Source organism: Eleginops maclovinus, chromosome 16 (assembly GCF_036324505.1).
Source record: "Eleginops maclovinus isolate JMC-PN-2008 ecotype Puerto Natales chromosome 16, JC_Emac_rtc_rv5, whole genome shotgun sequence".
Taxonomy (NCBI): Eukaryota; Metazoa; Chordata; class Actinopteri; order Perciformes; family Eleginopidae; genus Eleginops; species Eleginops maclovinus.
In genome coordinates this window covers 9,366,208-9,384,465 of record NC_086364.1, presented here as the reverse complement: position 1 = coordinate 9,384,465, position 18,258 = coordinate 9,366,208, and the positions used below count along the sequence as shown (strand labels likewise).

Below are 18,258 nucleotides of genomic sequence, written 5' to 3'. Positions count from 1 at the left end.
CCACAAACTTCATATAAGATTATTGGACGAAATCAACATCAGTGATTCCGGGGAGTACTTGAAGCTATCAATTGTTTTCTTCTCATTGCACTCTCACACACACCCCAGTCTTTGAGAAAAGTGGGCTGAGGTTGATTGGTTGACATTGTTCATTATCTACACAGCAACCAATGAGGCAATTGCTCCATCTTGCACACAACCAACATATCAGAGTCCTGCACACACAGTCCTGCACTGTGAGGGGCCAAAGTGAAGAGGGCACCAGTTCATGCTCTTTTACCTGTCCTTGACCTAAAGCCATCACCAGTTATTTTTAGTTTCAAGGTTGTGTAGCAAACGCACTTGCACTTGTACTTATATATATATATATATATATATATATATATATATATATATATATATATTGAATACCCTGTAAGTTCCAATTAACTGAAATATGTATTTATATATAAATAAAGAGTTGATATATATATATCAACATATGTTTATATTAAAAATGTGTTTTAATTGTGGTTATTAGCAGCAACAAGCTTCAATTAAATGTATGCCAATTTGTGCACGATAAAACAAGTTTGAATGGCATTTTTTGTTGGAAGGTTGGAAAGTAAGTAATTACATTTACTCAATTACTGTACAATTAACTTACACTTTTAATATACAAAAAACATTTAGTTACTTTATGGATTGAAACTCAATCCAAAACTAATCATCAAAAAATGATGTATCAATAAAAAGATAAGACTTCATTGATCCCTCTATGAAATTCACAAGCTATCAGGAACTAAATATAGTTACACACAAGCTCCACTTTCAACAGCTGCAACATTAAAGTGATTTTTAAGTCAAAAGTTGTGATAAATAAACAATATTTTGAAACAAGCCACTTCACAAAATTAGAACGTTTACTTTGTGTATGCTAGTTGATTCTAATACCTTTGTACTTGAGCCAAGTCAAATGCTGAATGCATCCCCCCTTTAAACTGTTCATATAAGTATACATTTACAAATAGTATAAACATTTCCAGAAATCAGTATTTATTGTAGTCTTCATTGTTTGGCAACTGTGGCTGTCACTTTAACAATATGCAAATATAACCTAAGAGATTTATAGCCATTTACATTTAGCACATTTGCTACATCATGGACATTTACCATGTTTTGGCAGTAATGCTGTTTAGGATATGTTTTGTATTAATTTCACTGCCAGATTAAGCAAGGGCAAACACAGAGATAAGACAATGGTGCAATGCAGTCTGGGTCAATGTTTGAAGATACAGTATTTGTTTAGTTCTCTTCTGCAAGCACATTCTGACACAATGCATCAGAAGCTAATACAGATTTATCTGTAAAACATTTTACAACATGTCAACACACACGGCACAAAGAATGGGAGCCCTCTGCTGGTTTATATGGTTAACTACAGATGGATACCATTTCGAAAATGACCAGGTGCAATTAAACTTGCAGTCATCAGCCTGCATGTTAATCCCCAAACGGTGGTACTGAACATACAACAAACTGCATAACTGGAGCAAAGCATGTTCTTTTTTATTAAGTGTACAAAACAAGTGCAAAAATAGTGATTCATAAGAGCTACACGAAGTAGGAATTGTCCTTCAAAAATTAGTCACAAAGGATACAAATTGAAATGCAATACATGGAAGTGCTGTTCAAAGAGAATAAAACAGATCAATGATGCAGTCTTGAACAGTAGAAAACATTGCAAAACATGAACTTGGATTCACAGCATTTGATAAGAACTAAGTGCAAGCTGTTAAAACAAACACAATTCATCAGCATTCTCCCTTTAAACTATGCACTGTGCAAAGATTTTACAAGGAACGACCTCAATTAATGACATTCATTTTAATACACTTAATCAATTGGATAACTTTGGCCCATATGCTGTTGTAACAATTATTTCATAGGCAGCACACAGAGACACACTTGAACGGAAATGAGAGCTAATCTTTTTCACTTACAACTAAGCCAAAAGGAAGCGGCAAAGTGTCTCTTAGAAAAGGCAGACAGTTGCTACTATGCTGATACTGGGATGCATGCAATGAAAGTACCTAATTTTTAACATCTGAATACTGAGAGACAATGACATATACAGAGCAGGAGATCTAAGTTGTCAATAACTGTGGCGCTGTAGCGGGATGCTATACTACATTAGTCTAAAACTGCAGCTACCGCCTCATCAAATAGCCAGGAAATTCAACAGATCTGTGAAACAAGATACTGAAAAGCGTTTGTCAACAAGCCTATCTGTATTAAAGGCATCTTGGGTTGTGGTGCAAATCAACAGTACTAAAGGCACACAGCTTGTGGATTTAGGGTGGCTATAACTGAAACCCTAAACACTGCACAAACACACAAACCTTGCACAGAGTAAGCCCAACTTTAATTCCCCAGTCATCCCGGCCACACATCCCCATGTTTGCCATTTACAGTATGGTGCACTTTTGCTTCTTCTTCTTCTCTGGTTCTTTTTTGGTTGGCTCTACCTTTTTGCGCCCGTAGAAGCTGGAGAAGCGGGCTGGGGTGCAGATAGGCTCTCTGAGGGTGAGCAGCCACCTTCCTTCGCCGTAATAGGTCAGCGAGCCAAGCTCCATCTCCTCGATGGGCTCCCCCTGTTGGCCATCCTGCTGCAGGGTCAGGATCTCAAGCAGATCCAGACCCGTTTGAACTGGCTCAACATTCTCGGCACATCCCAGGGTGATATGTGCACGGCTTCCCAGAGGCAGGGAGGCAGACCCAGCCTCCTCTATGGCATCAGCTGGCCACAGCAAAAGCTGCTCCTCGGTGAGGGACACTCTGGCACCAACAGTGCGAGGAGTCACAAAGAGGGCACTCAGGGACAGCTCGAATGCAGAACCGTAGTAATCTTTGACCGCCTGAAGAGCAGAGGAAAGAATAGGATGAGGGAACTCTTTTAAATGAGCAGTAACAATGCAGGAAAGCAAACATTTAAAGCTATTAAATAACAGCCTTTAAACTAAGGTTGTAAAAAGGGGCGGAAGATTTTTGAACAATTTCAAAATCGTACCTTTAATAGTTAACTTATTTGGGGGTAGAAGATAGAATTGGAGGATGAAACCCTCTTTATTTGTCACATACATGCACACAGCAGAGCACACACAGTGAAATGTGTCCTCTGCATTTAACCCATCCTAGTGCTAGGAGCAGTGGAAGTGAACTGGGCCCTGTAGCAGTCCACTTTCCATATCTCATGTCTGTTTGGGGACTTGAACCTGAGACCCTACGATTCCCAGTCCAAGCCCCTACTGACTGAGCCACTGCTGGAGATATAGTACTAGATATAATACTATGACATATGGTATTTTTTAGTACATTTGCTCACTTATTTGTAACTAGCTAGCTATTAACATGTGAGAAGTAGCGGAAATGTACTGGTAACACTTATTAATTAAGTATAAAATGACAGATCTTACTGTATTCTGAGCATATTCTTTGGCACCAGGTGCTTTTCCGTAGTCACAGAATTTCGTAGTGCAATGGAGTGTGCCTTTGGCCTGAAAGTACTGCTCCAAATCCACCTCCTTCTCAGCTTTCCCAGTAACTGTAAACACAAAACGATATTGGTTGCATTTTAGTCATGCCAAACATTTTAGATTCTTATCCGCTTTGAGACCTAAAGGTTGCCTTTGCTATAAATGAACACAGCGTGATACACTCACAGTCACTCAGGTGTTTCTTGAAGGCCTCCAATGTGTCCAGCGTCTTCAGGAAGTCCATTGATGTGCATCGGACCTTGTCCTGGACGGAGGAGAGAAGAAACCAGCCAAAGAAGAGAGGAAGGGATATTTCCTCTAGTGGACCTCTCATGGTTTCCAGTTGGGCCTCCTCCAGTCCACGCTTGGTCTTCTTGATTAGCTGAGTTGGATCTCTGCTCCATTCAGTAAGTGGCTCCAGAAAGACAGTGACAAGGTGGTGTTGCTCTGCAATTTCCCCCATGCGAGCCAGCCGATCCTGGGTGTGGTTGGTGTCATCCACCACTATCAGCACAGAGGAGGTTGTTCCTGCATTGCAGCAGGCCACCACAGCCTCATCCAGAGCCTTGTACCCATCCACAGAAGATTCCGGATTCTCTGGCTTTATACCATGGTCATCAGCACAGATCAGAGTGCAGTGGTCTTCATAGGCGTCGGCTATGGCACGCGCCAGGAAGCTTTTACCGCTTCCTGGAAGGCCTCTGAGGACGACAAGTGTACGAGAGGTTCGCATGGAGTCTTTGGTTTGCTGTCTTTCCAGGAGGGCAAAGGACAGGGAGCCAGACACAGGGACTGCATCCTCTTCCTTTTGAACCTCAGCCTCGTTCTTCTCAGATGTTTCACCTGCTGCTGCTGCTGCTGCCGGTGCTGCATCTGGTGCTGCATCTGGTGCTGCATCTGGTGCTGCATCTGGTGCTGCAGCTCCTTTTAGAGTATCAGCAGTTTTTTCCGGTTTAACTTCATTCTCAGCCTCTGAAGTTTTCACAGATCCTATTTCAGCTGATGACTTTTCTTTCAATGGAACCACTTCTGTTGGCTTTTCAGAGGGAACCTCTGCCACTAGCACATTCTCGGCTGCTTTTTCTTCTTCCACAACCTTGGTAGGCTCAGCTACCTTCATCAGTGTCACAGCTTCTGTTGGCTTTTCTGGGGAAACCTCTGCCACCATCACAGTCTCCGCCACTTTTTCTTCTGCCACCTCCTTTGTCGGCTCAGCTACGACATCTTTTTCCACAACCTCCTCTTCTGCAACTTCTTCCTCCCCATTAGTTGTTGTCATCTGCAATTCTGTCTCAGTTTCCACTTGTTCTGACATGTTCTCCTCTTTGCTAGGAGACTGCTTATGTACTGGTGGCAGCAGCAGCGCAGTTGGTTCAGATAATGTTTGCTCTTGTGGTTCAGCTTGTGAAACTGATTCTGCCAATTTCTCTGGCTCTAGTTCAGGGACACTCTCGGCCAGAGGTGTTTGCACAGGCACAGGCACAGGTTCTGGGTCGTTCTCTGGCAAGAGCTGGATGTTTTCTGGTTCTGCGTCTAAAGCTACATGTGGTTCAGAGACTATTTCAGATGACTCATCTGGGTCTGGTGGGGCGACCAAATTGGCCACGGACTCCATTTCAGATTTTTCTCTGGGCATGCTGTCCTCAGTCGCCATTTCTTTTTTTTCCTCAGACAGCGCAACATTTTCTGTCACAATCAACTCTTCTGTTTCTGTCAAGTTTATGACTTCTTTATCATGGCCATTCACCGCCAGCTGCTCGGTCACTTCATCAGCAGCTGGAGGGTTCTCAGGCTCTGTGAATTCTTCTGTGGTCTCCAACTTTGACACAATCTCTTTCTCCATTTCAGTGTCCTCTTGCTTTGAACTTTCTGACGCAGTTAAAACGTCTCCACTCATTTCAGTGTCCATGTCGAGCCTAAAGTCAGACTTCACACAGAACCATGTACCTTAAGTATAAAATTAGAGAAGAGAGAAAGGATATATTTAGATCAATGAAGAATTTGCAAAAACTTTAAATAAATACAGGCTTCAGAAACGTTTGCCCTGTGGTACAGCATAACTCTAATTAAATCTGCCTGAAACAGGTTTATTTGTAATAAGAAATAGGTTATTTTTCCAGCACCGTTTAAATATTCAGATGTGAAGGCTTATTTTTCATGAAAAAGGATTTCTAAAAAAGAACTCTTTCACTTCTGATTACATTTTTTCACGACTGTGTTTTTTTTGTCTCAAACAGGAAGTCAACCAATACCAATGATTTTGGAAAGAGGGGAATTATAGAAGAAGGTGGATATTTTCTTATAATATAATATACATTACACATTTTAAATGTGCAAGACGTGGACATGATATAATACATAAGCTGATGCAATCCAATACAAAGACTCTGCAATAATGTCCACTTGGGTTCAGTAGAGGGGTTTTTACCCTTGGGCATACAGTGGGAGTGGTGAGCAACATTTGGGCACCAGAGCTCATCCAAATTCTAATTTCTATTTGTGAAAGACAGACAGACAAGCATGACTGCAACAATACTAACCCTTACCATTGCTATATTACCTCCGCAATAACATCTATAGTAATAGACAAAGAGCAGTTTAAAAAAAAGGTGCAACGCTGAAAACTGATTACTTCAAGGTAATGTGACCTCCAGGTTACTTTACATTTTAACGAAATATTTGGTAATAAAGGATGGAATAAACCGATGTGGGAAACCACATTGTGTCATGAGACAGAAGGGGAAGCTTTCACAACAACCCAATGTGTCAACAAAGACAAAGATTGAACAGTATTGTTCCAGTTATAGAACACAAAGTAACCGAAACTAAAAAGAAATAAATGAGAAAACAAGGACACTTTCACATATATTTAACGTTATTTCTGTCGATATGCAAGCAGGGTACAGTATCTGTAAATGTCGCATCGACGGATTATGATAGCAAGTTTGGATTAAATTCAAAATGTAATTAAGAATATTGCTTTTTGAAACAAGTTTCGAATACGAAATAGTGAGTTCAAATATTGTTTTACACAAAGAAAATAGAACGCCTTGCTTTTAATAACTGCACAATGTGGCCAGGCGGGGAGTGGCGTGCACCTAGCACGCTAGACAAAAACAATTTAGCCTGTTAGTCAGTAAGGCTCGCTATATCATCACCAGCCACAGCGCCACGTCCTAACATCATGATGTCTTTCTGGCGTAAACAAATCCCTCTATGTTAATGGTGAAACTTTTTGTAGGCTGTTCGTGCAATTATCAACTAACTATTACATGAAGGAAAAGCTGTAGCATTCTGTATGAAAGGCTTTTGTTTGCTGAAATGCCAGCTTACCAGTAACGCTGCAGTGAAGCTGTCGGTGGTGTCGCTGACCACGCGTTTCTCTCAGGATACAATGACAAGGCAAACCCTGGCACACACATGCACCCGCTTCGGTCTTCAAGAGGAAAACGGAAATTCCCGGTAACGCGCAACTGGGCGTGGTCACGGGAACGCCCCTGAGGACCGGAAGGACTGCACTGGAGAAGATTCAATATGAACTAATATTAAATAACATAAAGTGTAAAATAATAAACTAGTATTTTGTTCCAATTTCAATTATTTAGTTTTTAATTACCTTATGCTACACATCGTTTTAATATTAAGGCAACGTTCGTTGCTTATTAAGTAATCTTGTTTTTTTTATTTGATTGAGGAAATGTTTTTTTCATTAACCGAAAAACCAACAGGTTTTAACAATATAGGAAAAAAATATTTGACTTAACACACTAAAGTTGACTTAATTTTTCAAACGGTATTCTTTTTAATAAAACGGTTCATAATTCAATATTTTTGTGTTACCATTATTGAATTCTCCCCTTATTTAGAATATGTATTTGTCTCTTGTTGCATTGTTGTTGTTTTTTGAATCCTTTATTTTTGTTGTTGTTATCAGTTCTCTCATACTGTGTTTGTGCCTTACGTTGTCTTTAGGTACAAAAATACTAAAAAAATCTTAACACAGCTTTGTAACATTTCTCAAACTTCATTTAACTGTTTTTGATTAGCACATATTTAAAACATTATTTGTATAGTTTAGAAAACAACAAACAAAGTGATTTAAATGAAGTGACAAAGTTCACATGAAAAGTGGTTGGTGAACTCTTAGGGCTACACAACTTTCAAGCTTGCAAACTAACAAAAAAAAAGTATGGTTTTTTATCTTCTTTCTCATGTGCTCCAAACCTGACCTTAATAAATACAAATTAAAACATACTTTACGTTACCAAACCCTTTAAATTGTTTAACACTTTACTATGTTAACAATACACATATACTGCATAAGTGTGAACGTACAGGAAGCAGTCATCCCTATGTGAATAGAACCGTGCTTGCCTGGAGACAGCTGTAGAGGTAACAACAAGGGGAAGTTCCCTGCAGCAAGTAGAACTCTGCATGGGGAACATATGTTATCAAATGGCAAACAAAGTTTATGGTTGGTAGGTTGCGGTGTGCATGTAAAGTTACCTCTGTATTTGTATATTGAGATAACTGAAAATAAGGATGTAGACCAGATATTGAGCATTGAAACACTTCCCCATGTACATATCTTTTACTTCAGAGAACAGAATGCACAATCACTACTCTATGGCGTTGTGAGCCCAATGTTTGCAAAAATAAATTAACAGTATGATAGAATTACAGTAGTAGTACAACCCTGGGATCCAGCACCTGATTAAAATTTGTGTTTAAACAAGACGCTTTGTTTTAAGACCTTTAAGAAGTTACTACTTAAATCAAACTGGGACTTGCTTATAAATGAGTGTCTTAAAACAGTTCTATTGAAAAATGTGTTTCTAAGGCTCCGATCAAAATGCATCATGGATTTTAAGAAGTAAAAACCCAAATATCTCAGTTGCCAGTTTCCTTTTATCTGTGTCTTTTTATTGAACCATTTTTCATTTGATTATTTTTGTTTTTGGTATGCCCTCAGAGTCATCCTCAGTGTGAAAGATGTTGCTTGGCTTCATCAAGGCTCTGAAAGCAGAATGATAAATGTCAGCAATCAAAAATTGTCCTGAAATGGAACTACAAAAGATGGTGAAGACAAGCATAGATAACAAAGAGGAAACCTTCTGAATGACAATTTTGGCAGAGTTGTCTCCTTGCAATCTGGCCTGGGTCAAGGCTCTCTCAAAGTGAAGGACACCTGATTCAAAGTTTCCAAGTTTCACTGTGAGAAAAGAAGGGAATTGATTGATCAGACTGATAAATAATTGACAACAGCTCCCTGACACTAATTAGCTAAATATCGAGTAATAAGATAATGTCACAGTTTCTCAATTTATAAATATTAGAAAATGTTGTGTTGTATTAAATAAAAAACAGATAAATAATTACATTCTGCTTGTGCCACCAAAACATTGCCATTCATCTGCCATTTCTCATCAGCAATTTCATCAGCAGCAGCCACTGAGCGGAAGCCATAGTCTCGAGCTTCTTTGTGACGATTGAGCTCCAGGTAACACCTACCGATCTCATGAAACAACCAGGTCTTTTCCAAACCACCACAGACCAAGGGAATCTTCTTCTCCCAGCTGAATTTGAAACAGACACAGAAAACCAAATTAAACGTATCTTCTACAAAAGATACTAATCTTCAGTTGTCATACCGCAATGCATGTTGAGAGGAGTGATTACAAGATAACCATCAAAAAAACATGCTTTGCAAAGGACGGCAGCAGGGTAGCAGGTTATTTTTAGAATTCACTTACAACTCGATGGCCTGTGCGAACTGTCCAATTTGGGCGTAAACCCGCCCAATGTTGTCCAGAGCCCTGGACGTTGCATCTGGGAGTTTGCTGCTGACCCAAAAACATTACTAGAAATGTGATGTTCTGTTGTAAAATATATTCACTTCTGTTGTGTATAACTGTACATTCTCACCACTGCTTAGCCAACTCCAAGTCTTTTTGATGATGCTCCAAAGCCTTGTCCATATTTCCAAGGTCGATCAAGGCATTCCCAATACAACTGTGCAGGCTGCCAATAACCTCTTTCTTATTAGGCACCTCTTTCTCTGGCCAGCCCTGCACTACCTTCATGACTTCTTCTGCCTTCTTCAGACTACCTTCTGCATTTCCTGATGTCAACTCTATGACAAAAACACACAGAAAGCCTTTTTTTGTAGACTTTTTGTAAGAAACAAGTGACAAAATCAGCCAGAAGCCTGCCTTACCTGCATCAATGTCATCCAGGCTCTTCAGCAGAAACTGAGAAGGCTCAGAGGGTGCTTTAGTAGAATGTTTCTGCTTGACCTGACGCTCCTTTTTTTGTGTACCGATAGGTCTCTCCTGGTTCCAGAACTCAGTGCAGGAGTCAAGGTATGTGAGGCAGCCCTGAATGACGTCCTGTAGTCGCTCCCCACTTTTTGTCTTGCCTCTTACCAAATCTGCAGATCATTGTGAAACACTTTTAAATAGTAGTCTTGAAAAAGTGAAAATAAACTATTGAAGATAGGTCGTTTTCAATGTGTTTGCTGCCAGCAAATGAAATACACACAGAAAAAAAGTCACAGCAGTAAGCAAAATCCCCAAGTACCTTCATCTTTGAGCAGGGTTTCTAGATACTTCTTATCACTGTAAAACTCTCCAAGAAGTTTTTTGGTTGTCTTCTCACTTTTGGGCGCCTTCTTTGTCTGCTGTTTTTTCTCTGTTGTGAGATTCAGAATGGCAGCTATTGGTTGGGCTCTCTTAACGCGGCATGAAAGAAAATAGTATGTGCATCAGAGTTTAATTTTGCATACAAATAAATGTACAGTCTAGGAATGTACTCCTTTGTTAACAGGCTTGTATGTGTACAAGTATTCTTACAGTCACTATACCTCCACCTTTCCTGTTAAATATTGGATTTTTAAAGGGGAACACAAAAAATACTTACCTCTTCATCTTTTTGTAGAAATGATAGGTCACCTTTTATCTCCAATTTTGCAGAAGAAGGGCCTAGAAAATGTCAGATAAGAACAAATATTTGTGTGTGAGGAGGATTGTTTGTAGTTGTGTTTTTTGAGGATATGTTGTAACTACAGTTTGGTGTTAGTCTCCAATTACTTACTTGCAACAGAGTTTTCTATGGCCTCCTGTGCTTTCTGGATACCTAGTCTGAACTCCTGTATTTGTGGACGTAGCTTTTGTCCTCGGTGGTAAAACACCAGCCCAAATTCAAATTCACCCATGTAGTATAATGCCTCAGCTTTTTGGTATAATCCCTAAAGAAATCAGAGTAAAAATAAATGGGTATTAGCTTCACTTTTCATAACTGATTCCATATTTACACTGGGTATAGGTTTGTTGGCTCTCTGTGATGACATTCAACATTAAGGATTAACATTTCTGTAACCTGAAGGTTACCTCAAAAAATGAAATGTCTTCTTTGAGTGAAGCCTCTGCATCCTTCAAAGCGTTTTCAGATTGCCCCATCTTCAGGTAACATTTGGATCGGCCAACGTAGCATGTCTTATCATCAGGCTTTAAAGTCAGTGCCTAGAACATTTTTAAAAAGTTAGGTAATCAAATAATGCTCTCAGGAAACAAGAAACGTTTATATACATGTTAAAAAGGTCCACCGTAATGTAGGGAAAATGGACCAATCAGGGGGCAGTATGCACGTAGGGGAATTCCAGCAGGCTCGCGTAGTCAGTGGGGAGTAAGAGTTTAATGCGAACTGCGAGGAGTTCTGGTTGCCGCATTATTGTGCCTGTTTCTAGTTGACAGTTGACAGTTGAAGCCTACTTGACAGTTGAATGTGTGCGTGACAACTAAAAGTAAGTGCAAACTCTATTGGAACCGTTAGTTTGATAATGTCATGCTGTTCTTTACACTGTAAAGGGAAAATGCTAATTCTCCGCTTAGCAGGCTAGTCTGTGGTAGTTAGTTTAATGAACAATTTGTAGCGTCTGTTAAGTGCTATTTCAGGTTTGGAAATATGTGTGTAATTGTATGTATATAACCTGATAACTATGATATGGTATAAAAGTGGTTGTAGTGCCCTCCTGTTAATTTAGCAAGCTGCTAGTAAGCTGCATAGGGCAAAACGTGTGTGCATGTGAGCCGTTAATGGCCACGAGGGTTCTGCATGCGCAGTCATACCAGGCCACATGCTGTAGCAGCTACACAGGATTGATTCATCAACGTGAGATAACATACTGTATTTAATGTATACTTTATTCATTTCCTGTTTGTATGGGTTTATTTCAGAACCACACAACTAAGTATGTCATCGAATCTTCAATAAAGAAGACCATTGGAAACTGGTGGTGCTCATCTCATTTGAGTTTAGTTTAGCAGTCCTGACCGACTGGCTGTAGCGCTTCAAACCACATCCGGATCAGAATATTTATACAGTCCTTTAAAATTAGTTTTCCTCCATTTCAATTTGGTCCTTCGAGCCGGATTCAGTGAATCACTACAGACTGATGGCCGACCCTAATCCAGAGGGAACTCGTCCCAAGCGCCAGGTGAAGCAGCCCGCACATCTGCAAGACTTTGTGTTCCAAGGATTAGGCCCGGCAAAGGAGCATCCACCACCACCTCCACGTGAAGATCCTGAAGTAGACGAAGCAGCACAGGCATCAGAGGACATAATCAGTAATTCCTCTCCTATAAGCCAGGCATCAGAAAGGGACCAATTGTTAAAGGAAGAGTGGCAGCTCACTATGGACGGATTAAAGAAAGACAATGATGAGCTTCGCGAGCAACTTGATCAGGTACCTCAGCTGACCTCCTTCTGGAAAGATATGAGAAGGGAGAATGAGGAGCTGCGCAACCACGTGCGCCATGTTCCAGAAATCATGGAGATGCTGAAGAGCCTGTCACAGGAGAACGCTGCTCTCAAGCAAGGATTCCAGCAGCTGGCAGCACCGCCAACACAGCCAGTGACACAATCTCTTCCAGCATATGCCTCTCAGTTACAAGGAGCATCTGGCCATTCCCCTCATGTTCCAATCAGACCAGAATCGCTGTATGCTCATCACCAGTTCAGTGCCATGTCGTCCCAACAACAACAGTATCCAGTGTCGCCTGTTCCGCAGTACCAGCATCAAGCAATGCCCACCCCACAGTTGGCTGGGCAATTAAGAGGCCTCAGTTTGTCAGATGAGCCACCAAATAGTTCATCACGTTACGGCTTCCAGGTACCAGGGCAGAGAACAAGTCAGCGGCAGTATGCTGAACCTTGGCTCCAGTCATCTGCAGCTCATCATCTGCACCAAGGCCCTGGGCTCTATGAAGAGAGTAGCAGGTTTCAGCCACTGCACCCTGCCAGTCGCTATCAGAGCGTGCATCAAGTTGAGGAAAGAGAGAGTGGTCAATACGGGCGGCCTTCTCCATCATATGGCCCCAGTGGATACTCATACACTGACAATGTGAGTTTCAGACCACCTCACAGACCGGTTCCGCCACATCAAGGTTTACCTACCGGCCCACAAGAGCGGGTGTATAGAGGTCCAAAGCCAAGCATCCCTCGCTTCTCATCCCCAGATCCACGAGAGTTCTACAGGCTGAGGATGGCGCTGGAGAATCTGCTCCCTGATGACGCCACCGAACTGTTCAAATTTCAGATTCTCTGTGACCATTTGAAGTTGGACGAGGCACTATTAATTGCAGATTCTTATTGCAATTCAAGGCACCCCTACACAGACACGATGCATGCCCTGACAAGGATGTATGGACAACCTCATAAGCTGGTCCTCAGCCACATCGCTGAGGTCATGGATGGCCCGAACATCAGCAATGATGATGAGAAGAACTTCCGCCTGTTTGCTCTTCGTGTCCGCTCGCTGGTCAGTATGCTGGGGCAGCTGGGGGCAGAGGGGCGTGCAGAGCTAGATTGTGGGTCACATGTATCAAGGCTACAGAGTAAGTTACCACATGACCTGAAGATCAGCTTTAGGAGATTTCTTCATCCCATGAGAGTAGCCATACCCACACTCTGTGAGTTCTCGACTTGGCTGGAATATGAGCTGCAAGTGCATGAAGACAGCATGAAGTTGCCCAGCTCTTCAAGGCAGGATTCTTCAGCAAAGAAGAAAGAGAACCGTAAAGACACAAGGCCTACAGGTAGATCCACTACCATTCTTCTGAGCACAGAGAAGGTGGACAGCAGTAATACACCCATACCCCAGACATCAGCTTGTCCTCCTCCACAGAAAGGTAAATTCAAGACCTACTGCCCTTACTGTGATAATGAGAGCCACTTTCTCAATGGGTGTAACAAGTTCAAGGAGCTCACCAGGGAGCAGAAAGAGTCGTGGATCAAGCAGAACAACAGATGCTGGCGGTGTGGCCGTAACCATTATGCATCCAAGTGTACACTGAAAGCCTTGTGCAAGACCTGTAACCGGAAACACCTTCTCATCCTCCATGATGTGAATGACCGAGGGAAAGAGAAGGAGGCTGAGGCCAGCACAGCAGAGAACTGTCTGGTAAGCACCACCAACGAAGTGCTTTATGCAGATCGACCCGTGTGCAGCCGTAAAGTCTTACTGAAAGTCAGTAAAGTCCTACTAAGAAATGGAGACAAGGTACTTGAGGCGTATGCAGTTTTGGATGACGGGTCAGAGAGGACCATTATCCTTCATGATGCTGCACAACGTTTAGGCCTCAAGGGGGCGCCAGAGGACTTAATTCTCAGGACAGTGAAACAGGACCAACAGGTGCTTCATGGGGCGGCGGTGTCCTTCACAGTAGCTTCAGTCACAGAACCCCAAAAGGACTACAGCATCCGTGGTGCTTTCACAGCAGAACTACTTAGCCTGGCAGAGCACACCCACAATACCAGCACACTGCAGCAGAAGTACAAACACCTGGCAGGATTGCCTCTTCAGCCACTTCACAAGGTACAACCAGTTCTCTTAATTGGATCTGACTGCCCACATCTCATCACACCCATAGAACCTGTCCGTCTGGGTCCCCCTGGTGGTCCGGCAGCGGTGAAGACCCGTCTGGGGTGGACGCTGCAGGGTCCAGCTCATGAACTCAGACGAGGGTTGAATCAGCAACACTGGCCGGAACAGCCACCGCTGGACAAGCAAGCTGAACAAGATGGTGAGTTGAAGCAGTCAGTCATCTGCGGTCTGACAACCACTAATCCATCATTGCCAGACCCACAGAAAGCTGACTCCCTCTGTGAGTTCATCACTGCTTGTGTACACCAGTTGTACGGGGCGGCTGACCTCACAGAGGCTTTACCCCCGGACGCTCACCAGAGAGCTGAAGAAGCAGCCCTTCTTCAAGCACAGAGAGACTCCTTCCCAACAGAGATGTCCCAGTTGAGGTCAGGGAAGCCTATTTCAGGGAGTAGCAAGCTGAGTTCTCTTTGTCCAGAAATAGACAGTGCTACTGGACTGCTCCGCGTGGGAGGCCGCCTTAGGCGATGCAGTGAGCTAGAACCCGACGCAGTCCACCCAATCATCCTCGAACCTAAGCACCCTCTGACCCGGCTGATCATCAAGGATTATGATGAGCAACTGTTCCATCCAGGCACAGAGAGGGTTTTCGCTGAGGTGAGGAGAAAGTACTGGGTGTTAAGAGGGCGTGAAGCAGTACGGCGACACCAGTTCAAGTGCACTGAATGCAGGAAATGGAGAGGGCGTCCTGAACCCCCTCAGATGGCTGACTTACCATCAGCTCGACAGCGTGTTTTCAAGCCAGCATTCTACTCAACTGGCGTGGACTGCTTTGGGCCCTATCTAATTAAAATTGGACGGCGGAATGAGAAAAGATGGGGACTGCTGTTCAAGTGCATGACTACCAGGGCAGTGCACATTGACCTCCTCGCCAGCTTAGAGTCAGACTCTTTCCTCATGGCAATGAGACGCTTCATCTCAAGACGTGGGAAGCCTCATGAGATTTTGTGTGACCAGGGCACAAACTTCAAAGGAGGAGATCGCGAGTTGCAGGAGTCCTTCAGAGCACTTCAACCAGAGCTCCAGGCCCACCTTTCCAGTCAGCAGGTTCGATTTCGTTTCAATCCGCCAGGAGCACCACACTTTGGTGGGTGCTGGGAGAGAGAAATCCGCTCTATCAAGACTTCACTGCAAGTCATCATTGGAGCGCAGAACGTCACCGAGGAAGTCCTGCGGACTGTCCTTGTTGAGATTGAGGGGATCCTCAACTCAAAGCCGCTGGGCTACACGTCCGCAGACGCGGCGGACCCCGACCCAATTACCCCCAACTGCTTTCTCTTAGGACGACGAGATGCTTCGTTGCCTCAAGTGGTCTACCAGGACTCAGAACAGCTGAGTCGACGACGCTGGCGGCACAGCCAGCTTCTGGCAGATCATTTTTGGAGGCGTTTCATCAAGTACTACTTGCCAGGCCTTCAAGCCCGCCAGAAGTGGAAGACAGATGCCTCAGATCTTCAACTTGAGGATGTCGTGATGATCGTCGATCCCCAGCTTCCACGGGCTCTCTGGCCTGTAGGGAGAGTCACACAGGTGTTCCCAGGGACAGATGGGAAAGTGAGAGCTGCCAAGGTGGAAGTCAAGGGCAGGACTTACACCCGGCCAGTTGCCCGTCTTGTCCGGCTTCCTGCTTTACCTGATGATAGCTGACCTTTTGTGTGACTTGTCTATTTGATGTTGATTGTTGATACAAGTGTGGATGTTGACCTTTTTTGATGTACAAATTAATGTTGTTAATTTGGGGGCGGCTGTTAAAAAGGTCCACCGTAATGTAGGGAAAATGGACCAATCAGGGGGCAGTATGCACGTAGGGGAATTCCAGCAGGCTCGCGTAGTCAGTGGGGAGTAAGAGTTTAATGCGAACTGCGAGGAGTTCTGGTTGCCGCATTATTGTGCCTGTTTCTAGTTGACAGTTGACAGTTGAAGCCTACTTGACAGTTGAATGTGTGCGTGACAACTAAAAGTAAGTGCAAACTCTATTGGAACCGTTAGTTTGATAATGTCATGCTGTTCTTTACACTGTAAAGGGAAAATGCTAATTCTCCGCTTAGCAGGCTAGTCTGTGGTAGTTAGTTTAATGAACAATTTGTAGCGTCTGTTAAGTGCTATTTCAGGTTTGGAAATATGTGTGTAATTGTATGTATATAACCTGATAACTATGATATGGTATAAAAGTGGTTGTAGTGCCCTCCTGTTAATTTAGCAAGCTGCTAGTAAGCTGCATAGGGCAAAACGTGTGTGCATGTGAGCCGTTAATGGCCACGAGGGTTCTGCATGCGCAGTCATACCAGGCCACATGCTGTAGCAGCTACACAGGATTGATTCATCAACGTGAGATAACATACTGTATTTAATGTATACTTTATTCATTTCCTGTTTGTATGGGTTTATTTCAGAACCACACAACTAAGTATGTCATCGAATCTTCAATAAAGAAGACCATTGGAAACTGGTGGTGCTCATCTCATTTGAGTTTAGTTTAGCAGTCCTGACCGACTGGCTGTAGCGCTTCAAACCACATCCGGATCAGAATATTTATACAGTCCTTTAAAATTAGTTTTCCTCCATTTCAATACATATAAAGCACGTTACTCTGTTAACTGTTAAAATAATAATGAATTAAAACACTAAAACATCAGCTTACTTCCGAAATGTTTATTTATATCTGCAGTATGTTGCCTACATTGCAGCTGCTTTTGTCAGGAGCTAGACAAATAACAAATGACAGTTTAATTAGATAATATCTATTTTAAATTAAAAAAGGTGAATAGATGTTTTGGACAAACTCCAATCAAATCATCTGGCGCCCTATCACATGATCTAATCTTTAAAAACTAATGGGCTCCTGTCTGACTTTAAGATGCCTTAATGTAGAGTGGATTGCAGTGGTTTGAGCCAAGATAAAGTTAGTCTATATTTTCTTTACCAATAGAAGGATATGCAGCCTCTTTTCCTTTGCTCCCTAACACACATATTTCGATCCACCATTTGTGTTGTGTACAGGTTACAGAGACACTTACCTTGTATATAAAACTTTTATTTATATTGTTGGTCAATGGTATACCCTTTTCCAGTACACATAGGCCTACTTGTTTCCCTTAAATCACTTCTATTCCTTACCTTTTTATATCTGAATGAGTTGTTTTTGTCTACGTCTGTTTAATGTTGAGTAAATTGAGAGCAATTCAATATAAACTAAGTCTATGTTGGACACATGGCCAAAAAACCTGATTTCAAATGTGCATTGACAACCTTAAATAACGTATTTTAACTTTAAAATGTTTTGTAGTTATCACCATAACATGATAAACTTCAGAGTGTTGTTGTAGGCTACTCACCATAAATAGGAAGCCAAAGTTACCTAGTATCAACGTTACTAGCTACTTACCGTTGTGTAGCTCTGTATTGCCTTTTTATACTCTCCTTTAATGTACAGCCAATCCCCATCGGCCATTAAAGTAGAGAATACGCCTTTTGGTTTTTGTCCATCTTGGTCTACGTCTGTGTCCGACATTTTTAGGCCAACAGTTGTGTTCTAACTCCTGCAGACATCAACTTTTAGCGTGTATTTAACACATTAGCGTTTCGGCTTCTGGGCAACTTGTGTCCTAGCAACCACAAAAACAAACCGAGTGGGAAACAGTGCCACCTTCTGCACGACCCGCGTATTACAAAGAGAAAAAAAACATGACGTAAACACATTTTTTAAAACAACTGTATATTTGTTGTTAATAATCTTAAACAAATACTAATAATACTAATGTTTTTCTTGGCACAAATACTCAATATTTAAATATGTGCATA

General features: G+C 42.3%; 2 protein-coding genes across 3 annotated transcripts; both read right to left on the bottom strand.

Moving 5' to 3' along the window:
• Positions 1-1,527: 1,527 nt before the first annotated feature.
• On the bottom strand, positions 1,528-6,979 carry cnp (2',3'-cyclic nucleotide 3' phosphodiesterase). The gene is made up of 4 exons (XM_063904286.1): positions 6,849-6,979; positions 3,702-5,462; positions 3,456-3,583; positions 1,528-2,897 (listed from the first exon to the last, which is right to left on the bottom strand). The coding sequence occupies exons 2-4, from the start codon at positions 5,422-5,424 to the stop codon at positions 2,448-2,450; spliced, it is 2,301 nt and encodes a 766-aa protein (XP_063760356.1). The 5' UTR covers positions 5,425-5,462; positions 6,849-6,979; the 3' UTR covers positions 1,528-2,447.
• Positions 6,980-8,374: 1,395 nt separating this feature from the next.
• On the bottom strand, positions 8,375-18,163 carry odad4 (outer dynein arm docking complex subunit 4). 2 transcript variants are annotated; one of them, XM_063903718.1, is made up of 11 exons: positions 17,843-18,163; positions 10,904-11,035; positions 10,608-10,761; positions 10,434-10,495; positions 10,095-10,245; positions 9,733-9,945; positions 9,441-9,648; positions 9,269-9,355; positions 9,027-9,091; positions 8,627-8,727; positions 8,375-8,531 (listed from the first exon to the last, which is right to left on the bottom strand). In XM_063903718.1, the coding sequence occupies exons 1-11, from the start codon at positions 17,966-17,968 to the stop codon at positions 8,496-8,498; spliced, it is 1,335 nt and encodes a 444-aa protein (XP_063759788.1). In that variant the 5' UTR covers positions 17,969-18,163; the 3' UTR covers positions 8,375-8,495. The 2 variants fall into 2 exon arrangements, with proteins under 2 accessions (XP_063759788.1, XP_063759787.1); XM_063903717.1 differs by having other exon boundaries at positions 8,895-9,091; positions 17,843-18,160.
• Between the last annotated feature and the right edge of the window lie 95 nt (positions 18,164-18,258).